This window comes from Malurus melanocephalus, unplaced genomic scaffold (assembly GCF_030028575.1).
Source record: "Malurus melanocephalus ecotype Western Australia unplaced genomic scaffold, MMel_1.1 scaffold_271, whole genome shotgun sequence".
Lineage (NCBI taxonomy): Eukaryota > Metazoa > Chordata > Aves > Passeriformes > Maluridae > Malurus > Malurus melanocephalus.
In genome coordinates this window covers 414884-426280 of record NW_026623503.1, presented here as the reverse complement: position 1 = coordinate 426280, position 11397 = coordinate 414884, and the positions used below count along the sequence as shown (strand labels likewise).

Here is an 11397-nt window from a genome sequence, read left to right as displayed (position 1 = left end):
TCAGTCGTATACATGCTGTCAACCTCTCTATCTACCTCCCTCAGATTTCCTATTCATTAGTGACAGTGAATGGAGAAAGCTTCAACGATCGGGCTGCAAGCGACCCCTCTCCTTGGCGGTGAGGYACATTCTCGGAAGCCCGGGAAAAAGTACCCGGGAAATCGGGCTATGGGAGGTACCCTAGCACACAAAAGCAGTGACCTGCTACACAATAGGCGCCATTTCCTTCGGATTTCTTGGAGGGGGCAGGGGCTCGCCTGGAAAGTCAGCTTAACCCTCCTCCTCCCCTTTTCCTCTCTGTGGTCCTGCTTCTTTCCCGGCTGTCTTCCCTGTCCTGCCCTGATGTGCCGCTTCCCGATGCAGCTCCGTCGCGGGGACAAGCTTGTGCTCCGCTGTTTGCCCCACACAGCAGCTGCCGCCTTGCACCCTGCCTTCACCCAGGCAGCAGCCACCRCACCCGGGCCCTGGCAGCCGCAGCTGCCCCACGAGTGTGCCCGTAGCTATGGCAGCCTGTTCTTCGATGGGAGGGACACACAGCTGGGGAAATAGCGCCCATCTACCAGGGGAGTCACGCAGACTCCTACAGCGCGCAGCACACACGCTCCATCCACCGGTCTCGCGGACGGGGCGCCCGCAGCATAGCGGTAATGATCTGTACGGTATTCTGTTTCTCTCTCAGTCTCTCTATTCCCTTCTTTGCTCCCTTTTATATTCCACATAAGTAGGAACACTTACCCTTCTTTATCAATAAACGGTTCTCAGACATAATATTGCCGCATTTGTGGGTTTTTTTGGTCTGAGAAATCTGTTTTTAAAAAATCCTTCCCGACTCCCCTTTACAGCGGGACGGAACACCTGGCTAATAAATTAAATTAAAAGAAACTAGAGGAGAGGACCACAAGTTCCTGAGCTAACCTCCCATCGGCCTCAGAACTGTTGAAGTAGGTGGGAAAACTGCCAAGTGTTCAGGACAAATATTTTTGGAGTCTGAAATAACAGTGACATATTTCAAACAAAGTGTAGGTCAGGAAAAATCACTTAAATTTAAGTTAGTCTTCTTATTCAGACAAATTGAGAGAGAAGGGTAATACCAATTATGAAGCAGAGGAAAAATTTAAGAAAAAGGCATGGRGAAAAAGATGGTAGTGTCTGTGGAATGGGAATGAGAGTAAGAAAAGCACAGCTGAGCAGGCAGTGGGATATGAGACAAGGTGTGACACGTGCCACCTGGCCAAGGTGAAATGGATCTCCCCTTTGATGAAGCCGTGTCAGCAATAGTTGAGCTAGGAAACAGGGCAACATGCTACCTTGTTTCTGGCTTTTGGCAATCTCACAAAAAAAACCTTGGTTTTCATAGACTGTTAGATTTGATTTCTCATCCCTCATCCCTCAAATTGGAGAAAATCTTCAATATCATCTTCTATCCAATCCTAAATATAGATTTTGTGAATTTAATACTGAGCAAGTATTCTGACCTCTTACTAGGCAATCACTTTATTTTCAGTTTCCTATTCTGTGCCATTCATCTAAAATCAACACAGTAAAATAATAATTTTAGTAATTAGTCTAATCATTTAAGTTAGATAAAGGTAAGGGAACAGATCATGCCCCATTCTCAAGTGGCCCACCTCCACTGCGAGACTGATGTAGGACAGAATACATTCTGTCTATGAAGTGGTCTCTGCTGGATAAGTGATCACTTCATTTACTATTCCTTTTATCTTTTTCAATACAGCCCAGAGCAGCATCATTAAGACTGAATTACACAGCTCTCAGGTTGCAAACCCAGAGTAATACTGCTTAAATGACAGAAATTACTGTATATTACCACTTAGGCAGGTTAGTGCAAASCTTGTCTCATGATGTGAGTCCTTCAGATTCAGGGGAGCCCATCTGAGTCCCTTCTCACTTGTATTAGTATAAATCTAGAATAATTTTATGCAAGTCAATATATCATATCTGAATTTATCTCGGCAGCAGGAAGATCTCTGCTCAGGGTTACTACTTCATTAATTTCAATTCTTTACAGCTGATGATCTGCCAGGTAACTTACTAGAACATTACATATCTAGAATTTCAAGCATTAAAATGGCATTAACTACATCAAAAGCAAAGAAGAAATGAACTAGAAATATGTGAATTAATTCTTTCCAACAGTCAGATTATAGCATGACCAAACATGACAAATTTTCATTGCTCTTTCATTAATTAGATTAATTTCTCCACTATCATTCTTTACTGTTGTCAAAACCACTTGCATTTGCAGCAATTTGAAACGATGAAAATTTGGATGTGCTGTAGTAAGTGGTCATGTGACTTTAAACACATTTGTACATTTGAATCTGCACAAAATAGCTGTCTTCATTGTATTTTAATTCTGGTAGTAAGCAAACCAGGGCCAGAGGACACTAAAATCTACTGTGCATCCTTAATGACTTCCATGACACTGTCATTAGGCCTTGAGGATCTCAGTTACCCAGTGTGTTATGGGCACTCAAAATTTTAATCAAATCAAGACATCTTACTCAAGTCATTATGCACCCCATAGACCCAAAAGGCATGGAGAAAAATCTCCTATCTTTTTCAAGGGGTATTTCACCACTAGATGGAAAAGATTTAGCAGCTTCCATTATGTCCAATCCAAAGAGCAGGCCAATGGCCAGCACAGAGAGCCAAAATGTCAGACCAGCTCCAGTCCTACACACGAACCAGGCTGAGCAGCATGCTAACACAAGCTGGTTTTTTTCCACTGTAAAGGAACATCTTGTTTTTCTTGAATTTTGATCTAGTTTTGATCTAGTTCATCCTTTCTTGGTGAAACGGGAAGAAACAAATCTGCTAAAGGTTATGGGTTTGATTTCTAAAACAAATCTGTCATAGAAGTCTTAAAAGGTTCTTAAAATCTATTAGGCACGCAAAATCCTGCTATGTAGAAACTGCTGTTCTCTGCTCATCTAGACAAGAAGTGAGCCCCACAGAAGGCACTGTTGGCTCATCAATCCTCTGTCCCCAGAAGATGTACACTGCCTGCTTACACACACACACATACATGCTCAAATGGTAACAAAGAGATTTTAGTACAATCCAAAAGTCTCTGGTTATTATTTTGCTGCAGCACTAATTCTTCCACCAATATCCAAAAGCAAACTAGGCATTGCATTCTTGTTGGCAGCAGCATTCTCCTATTACTTTTGCCCAGCAATGACTGAGAAGACTTATTTTTGCTTTGAAGGGTGCTACCTATATGTCAGAAACATCTACTTGGAACTCTCCTAATGCCTCTGGCTTTGTGCTATATAAAGCTGTGGACTTCCACCAGTACAAATGTGTTCTGAGTCTCAGGTTAGGTCCTAACTGCCCAGCCTGTTCTTAGATTTATAGCCAACAGTGCAATACTGAGCAAACAGACTGCTTTAGTACGGCTGGAGAACACTGAAACCCTTATATCCAGCTTCTGCTCCCAATGACACAGTAAGCATGGGAATATATAGAGTTGAAAACATGATTTCAAATATTTTCTTTAGCTACTATATTCCAGCCTCTATGGAATATAAATCCTTGCAGGAAAAACACATGAAGCTGAATAATTCAACTTTCATCAAAATTCATAGGCTGAAATAAAAYTCAAGTTACACAAGTTGACACTCTTATCATAGATCAGTATTATAATCACGGGGGGTTTGATTTGATGTTGCTTAAGCAATATTAGTGAAATATAAATAATACCCACTACCTTTATTTTATTTCCATGGTCTTAAAATACTGTAGCCAAGCCAGCTGCACTATTTGTCTCAAAAAAACTTGATTTTATAAGTCACAGAACTACAATAAAAATATCCATTATCCACACACAGATAAACAGGTACATATGCTCTTAAATTCAAACATACAGGAGAAAATGTCTCACCTAGTTAATGGAAAAGCAGCTGAGATAGACAGGTACAATAACTGACAAAATGATAGTATTCGGATAATTTTGCAGTCACTTTTTATTCCAAAAGGTTGTATTTTTTGTAAACCTGGCATTTCCAAAACAATGCAAGTGAATTAGAATATAGGTGAACATAGGCTTCTAAATACAAGTGACATCAATAAAAGTGAACACATTCTTCCAACCACAAGTTCACAAAAAGAAACATACAATTTTACAATACATAAGCAGTGACATTCTGAGAAAAAGAAGTGACAATGGTGCAGGTGCTCTACAGTGTATGCAAACCAAGCCCCAAAAGCAATTAGTCTTCATGCCAGTTTCACCAATGCACATTGATGAATGAAATGAATGAAATTCTACTTTTATTTATATCCAAGAAACCCTAGCAAATAAGTAGACTTGGACAAAGGATAGAAATTAGCTCCATGACTCCGTTAATTCTTTAGTGAAAGTAGTGTTATATATTTCCATGCCACATGGATACTATGCTTTAAACTTGTGCAAGACTCCAAAATGTGCCCACRAACAGAAGACTCAAGAAAGTAGACATTAACTACCATCAAAGAAAAAACTTTAAGTAACTATTGCTCACAGCAAGCTGGGCTACCTGCTCATCACTGACTTGGTATGTGGGATCGTTATCATTCATGTATTAAGGCAGAGAGAGAACTGTTTTCACTGTTATGTTTGGCATTGCAGAAGTCTTTGCCACTTTGAGATAAAAAGATTACTTAAGTGGTTTACAGACTTGGAGTTCACACTAAGAATAACTTCTCAGATAATCCAAGCAATTTATGAGATGACTTCAATTCAGAGGTGGCTCCAATATTTTCCACAGTTTGTTATATCCTCATTATAACTGAGCAAATACAAGAACAATTTATTAAAAAAAATAGCAGTTGTTTTTGTTACCTACAGTGGCCAAGTACCAGAGCATGCTAGTGACATTCTTAGAGTACACTAGCTGTGTTGTTGCTTGGGGAGAACCAATGGAAATTCCAAGACCCAAACACCTTGGTTTTTAAATGAAAATATTGCTATTCAAGATGGCTCATTCCTGTGCTGTGAGCCACCAAACTGTGAAATGACTGTGATCTTGACATCAAGATGGAAACTACATGGGGTTGCAATAGCACAGACTGCGATACTAAGTCATATTTTTCTTTGATTCCCACTCCCCATCCCTCCCAAATTTCTTCTTCATCATGTTTTTTTTCTGAGATTCTTTTCTTCCTACCCTAAAAACAATTTCAGGGGTACTATTTGTCAGAAAACCCCTTGCACATTGTAAGCTTCAGATATCTCAGATGCCAGAGCATTTGAAAATGTCACTGCCCCACTTCTAAGCTTCCTCCTGCATAGCTTATAGCTRGTGTAAAGTGAGCCTGGTGGAAAAAACAGGCATTGTAAATTCAGCAAGCCTTTCAATAAAGTTGTCCAAGAGAACTGATAACGTTGTCTCAAAATCAATTAACTGCAGAGGACTTGTACAATGACTACGCCCAGCCAAGAAGAACAGCACAAAGAAACTAACAAGTAGCTGACAGTTGGGAACTTCCAGAGCCCTTAAAGCAATTTCCAAAGTMACCATGTCTCTAGATATTTATAACGATTTCTAAATTAAAAACACATAAACCCCAGAAATTCTATAGCTCAGCTCTGTTCAATACACTGTTGAAGTATATTACAGTTTCGTAAAACTTTGGGATTAGAAACTGATTGCAACCAACAGATATTAGTGGGACTTTTTAGTTGATTTTTAAGGAGTGGGAAAGTGCAACTGCAGTATTTTAATATGAAGAACTGGTATGATTCGTTGTCAAATCTAACTATCGTAACTGAAAGCAAGAGCCACAATGGAATTTGATTTTTTTTTTTTTTAAATAAGGGAAAAAAAATTTGGAGAGTATTCGTATAAAATCAAAACCATTCATGACAACAGAACTACTACGTGCTTAGCAGTGATGATATTAAGAATTTGTGGATTATTTCAACAATACAGCATTTATCTAGCCAACAACTAGATTTTCTCTAAGGGATGACTTGTGCTGGATCAATTCTATGACAATTCAAGTCAGAAATCAAAAATGTCCAATGCGGGCTCAAATGAAATTTATTTGATTTTTACAAATAAAACCATTTTTGCTTTGAGACAAAAAAAAGTTCCATTAAAATCTGACATGTTAAATTGGTAACTTTTAAAACTCTCTTCTTCATGTAGTTTTAAAAGATATTTCAAAGGTATAATTAATTTTTATTTTTAAAATATTTCAAAGTAAATTTTTGTTAAAAAAGTGGAAATTAATGATTTCAACTTTTCAAAGGGAACTTCCTCCTTTTTTGGATGGAAACTTTAAAATTCAGTCCAATTCACAACTAGTTTAACTTGTGCCCTGAAGTATTTTTTCAGCAATTTTTCCTTTTTAATAGTTGTTTTSGGGCTCAGTTTTAGAGGGGCAGATACTGAAGAGTCTTATAGATAATAAAACAGACCTCTTTTTTTAGCAAGTACTTTAAGCAATTTCAATTTATAGCTGTGAATCAATCTCACATCCAATATCTGTCTGACCTAAGGGTTTTTTTTTTTTTTTTTTTAACAAAAAAAACAGTTAGATTTTGTTGGTTAACGAAACTAATTGATGTCAGACATACCATACTGCGAGGAATTCAACAGCCTTCAATACTAGAAGCAGATACAGATTAGATATTAGAAAGAAACTCTGCTGTGAAGGTGATGAGAAACTGGAACAGGTTGCTCAAAGTTGTGGATGGTCTGTCCCTGGAAGTGTTCAAGGGTGGGTTGCATGGGGCTCTGAGTAACGTGGCATGGCCATGGGCATGGAGTTGGAACTACATGATCTTTAAGGTTCCTTCCAACACAAGTCATTCTTATCACTCTTTGACTCTTTGATAATACAGCAGCTCAAGACCAGACTGGATTGGGCTTTGAGGAACACAGTCTAGCAAAATGTCTCTCTGCCCATGGCAGGAGCACTGGAACTAGATCTTTAAGGCTCCTTCCAACACAAGCCATTCTATGATTCTGTCTCTAGACGAAAATGCAATAGTGCAGTCAAATGCCACTTGGYTTTGCACTCTGATGGAAAATCTGCACTCCACTACATATGCTTACAACACTGCTGTGGCTTCTGGCTTAAATGACCATTCGTCACACAGAATATGTCAAATCACTAATTGTTGTTTTAAGAAAGATAGCTGAACAGACTAGTAGTTTTTCTTGTCAGATGTTTAATCAATACACTTAATTAAGACTATTTTCTACATAATGTATGCAGATAGCTAATAGTTTATAAATATTGATTGGTACTGTAGTAATAGCAGACACTTGATGATGGTGGTGGTAAAATGCAAACAGGAATATGGATGTGGTCCATTTTTTAGAATTTGAAGCTATCATGAATATGGCAAGGAGGAGCAAGAATAAGACCTGTTCTTGAGCAGATTTCTTGCATGTTCTCTGCGTTCAAATTTCCAAACGTCCAGCTGTTCTTTTACCATACCTGTAAGGAATAAGACATCCTGCAACCTTTCAGTCCTGGTTTCACTTTCTACCACAGAGCTCAGCACTTCCTTCCTTTACATGGATTTTACATGCCATTTACTTCTTATTTACACAATGTGCACAATACAAGTAGAATCTAAAGCCAAGTCTTACACAGTTCCATTATTTCTATTCAGAAATCCAAGAGCTTTTTGAATAAACACACTTGAATTGATTAAAATTAGATTTCTTCTAATTCAACAAATTATTTATTAAGGAATTACCAGCAATAAAAGTGGAAAGATGAGATCCTATAACATCTGCACTTTGACTAAACTTCTCAGTTTTTGAGGAAGTACATTCAGTACTTGAAACACCCAGATGAGCAATCTCAAGACTCAAAGAACCAAAGATTTTAATCTGTGCATCCACTTATCTCTCTTAAAATTGTCATATAAACAAACTCATGACTCAAGTATGTAATTCACATGGCAGACATAATGCTCATAGCTTGTAGCAATTCATCACTTACTTTGACAGCAACAGATTACAATCATTAACAGTAGCTTTAAAACTATCTCTCTTAATATGAATATTACATAATTTCTTATTTTTTTTTTTAATTTAAAGGAATTTGTCAATGCCACAGTGGCTGGCCCCAACGATATCCTTCTGGTATCTCAACTGTACAGTCCTAGAGACTGCAGGAGAAAACTTCACAGAACATTTTGTGATGTTTTCTTCAGTGAGCCAAAGCAAGCTACATTTTGCTACTTGTCACTGAAGAAGTATTTTCATCCTCTCCCATTCCGGCTAGTAAAGGACAAACTCAAGATATCACTACTTTAGGTTCYTTAGCTTATAAATCAAACACCAAATTCAACTTAAAGAAAGAGACAGTGAAAAGATTTTGGCTTATTTCCATTAAATTATTTAGATATGATACTACGAAGCCTTGTGAATAAAGCATATGAGGATTTCAGCTACTTTTATCTGCAAATCTCTTCTTTCTCTCTTGCATTAAATTTATGTATCTATATGTGTGTTCCCAAAGATTTAGCCAGATATCAGTGCTTGAGTGAACAATATAGCTGTTCAATAGGAATTATAAAATATTGATACAAATATAAAGACATACTCAATATAAAAAGCTTACATTAATAAAAAATATTTTTAGGTAAAAGTCTTCCCCTTAGACTATACCACATAGTTGGATTCATAAATATTGCTCTGCACTGCAGCTTGGTTATCAAAGTTCAACTCTTAAATTGAATGGATTTCTTAATGGATTGCTCCAGTCACCTGACATGGCTGCAGTGGTGGTTTCAGGATATGTTCCCTAGCTTTTTGGAGTAATAAAGACACAGCATCAATGGGGTCTCCGAAAAATCTGGAGAAGATTCCTTCTTCCACATATGGAAGATACGAGAGCAGGACCTATAGGTTAGTGAGCAATGTCACATGACTGGGCTTTTGTTCTCATGGGCAGTTTACTGATTTTTCTGGACCCAGTTCCAACTATCTTCATTCTCCTTTCTGCTCTTTTCAGCCTCAATAATTTCTTTGTACCTCCGGCGGAAGAACCCCATCTGCAAATCAGAACAGATAACAGTCATAAGTTATTGAATCATTAAATTGAAACTTACTTGGTCAGTATGATGACAGATAACATTATGCAGAAAGACCCAGGCCAGGAGTTAGAATTTAACTCCTCCAAGTGCCAATCCGAAATCATAGCTCTTTATTTACATCAGTATAAATGAGGTCCCAAATCTCCACAAGTACTCTGCTCCTTATAGATTAACCACTCTGAGATAGAAGCCCTCTTATATATGAAGGATGATTAAAAAAAAATAAAAGCACATAAAGTATTTCTAATAAATACAGACCAGAAGAGGCAGATACAGGTTTATTGGTTTAAAATAGAGACTAATACAAATTTGGAACTGAACCTAAAAAGCCAGGCTAACTCTTGGGTCCTGAGTAAATGCAGACAGTCTTATGAACCATGCTCTCAGTGTGTACAACTGGACAAAACAAGAGAGATCAGAGGAACACAGTACAGTCACCCACCTCCCAGCTTCTCAACTCCAACTCTAATCACTGATAGTCACTTTTGCTTATCTTCTTGTTTCCTAAATCCTTGTACTTATAGAAATGCAAGTGGTTTTCATCTCAGTTTGGATAAAAATTCTCATATCTCTGTTTTTTRAGACTCTCAGACAAAACTTATTTTAATAACAGACTTTGCTAAACATTCAAGAATAACTCCTAAACTTAGCAGTGCACTGTTGAGATCATTGAATAAATATTTTGTTCAACATAATTAAACATTTATGTAATCCCTACCACAGCAGCATGAGACTATGSATACACCATCCTCTCATCAATCCTTATCTCTGCCTCTTACCTTCTGTGCAAAGGACATAGAAGCTGCAATGTAGTGTAGAAGCCCCTTTCTTTTGGCAACTGGGACATGCTAATAATCCAGAGATAAGTGTACCCTGCTAGGAGCATAGGTGCACATTGCAAACACACCTATTGTCCTAGCGCCAGCCAGCCAGGGTTAATTTCTGCAGTAGCCAACGAGGGCAGGGCTAGAACCCAGAGATTATTCTACACCATCTCATGTCATTGCCAGGGGTGGGGGAAGGGAGTCTTTTCCAGGGGAAGTGTTTCCTTCGGGTCAAGAAAGCGTGGTGGAGGGAACAGTGAGGCAATGCTGGTTCTGAGCCAGAAGGAGCAGTCCAGGTAACATGGCTGCAGTTGGGTTGGGCTTGGTAGCATTTTCCAAGTGAATAACTCTTTTCTATTTACTTGTTATTAATATTGTTGCTGTTACTGTTTGTTTTCTTATCTCATTGCTGTTTCCAGTACATTGTTCCTATTACAGCCCAGGATCTTAGTAGTTTGTACGTCCAATTCTTCTCTCCATCCTGCCACAGGGGAATTTGGCATGTTTCAGTGGGAACATAAAATTGAAGAATACAATTCCCAAACCATGACAGCCTAATTTGGTAACCAAGTGGGACACAAAGGTTGTGATAACAACAGATTTGCCCAGAGCAGGCTGGAAAGAAATTGCACTTAAGCATTTGTTGTATTAGGTACATCGACACTGGTTACAATGTTGCTTGATCTGTTCATGTGGTTGTGGTACCTAACCCTGTATATATTCCTGTATGTACTCCTTGCAGTGCTCTTTTTCAGAGTAGGAAGAAGGATCAGGATTACTTTGTTGATGAACAGTGTGATAACAGTTTATCACATGATAACAAGCAATGAGGATCATCTGGGGTTTGGTATACAGTGTTGTTCTGCTACCCTGGTCTCAGGCCCAACGTTTGGCAGTCCAGTAACAATCATACCCAGTCTGTGGGGGGAATAGGGAAGGATGACTTTCCCCAGCCTTTCAACTCCTTTTTCTTGCTTCAGGACTGTTAAAACAGCTTGTGAGAATTTTGAATTCCCTTTGGATGTTAAGGAAAACATGTTCTTCTTGCTAAGTCTGCCAGGTCTCCTCAGTGCAGTTCACATTATGGTTAGAGTCAGAAATTTATAAGGATGGTCATTCAAAGATGTGTCCTGATGGTGGACAGCCATGAGTGGCATTGAATGTGGGAGGAAAAAGCCCAGTTGTGGGAAAAAWTATCTGCTCCAGTGTCTTGGAAGTTCATTCCTAAACAAGACCCCAATAAAGTGAAAGAATATTTGCAAGGAGAAAGCTGTGGCAATGCCAGAGAAGACCTATTTTTTGCAGTGTGCTTGGCCTGGCTCCTATTTATGAGGCACTGCTCTGTACTAGACAGCACCCTTCGGCCGGGGGGAGGAGAAGGAAAACAGACCAGCAAGCACTGTGAACACTCAAACTGCAGCTGAACGAGAACTGGCACCAGTAGCAGGTGACCTTATAAAGAAATTAGAGAAAAATTCAGTTCTCTTAGTGAGGTATGAAGAGGAA

At 38.6% G+C, this 11397-nt stretch overlaps 1 protein-coding gene across 3 annotated transcripts in view; it reads right to left on the bottom strand.

Annotated features, from left to right (window-relative positions):
* Positions 1 to 3819: 3819 nt before the first annotated feature.
* ITGA9 (integrin subunit alpha 9) overlaps positions 3820 to 11397 on the bottom strand; it is a 238026-nt gene continuing 230448 nt past the window's right edge. For 2 of the 3 annotated variants that reach the window (XM_057376170.1, XM_057376171.1), the window contains exon 27: positions 3820 to 9025. In XM_057376170.1, coding sequence (XP_057232153.1) covers positions 8927 to 9025 — 99 coding nt within the window. In that variant the 3' untranslated portion in view covers positions 3820 to 8926. The remainder of the gene's footprint in view (positions 9026 to 11397) is intronic. The other variant, XM_057376169.1, reaches the window with a different exon arrangement.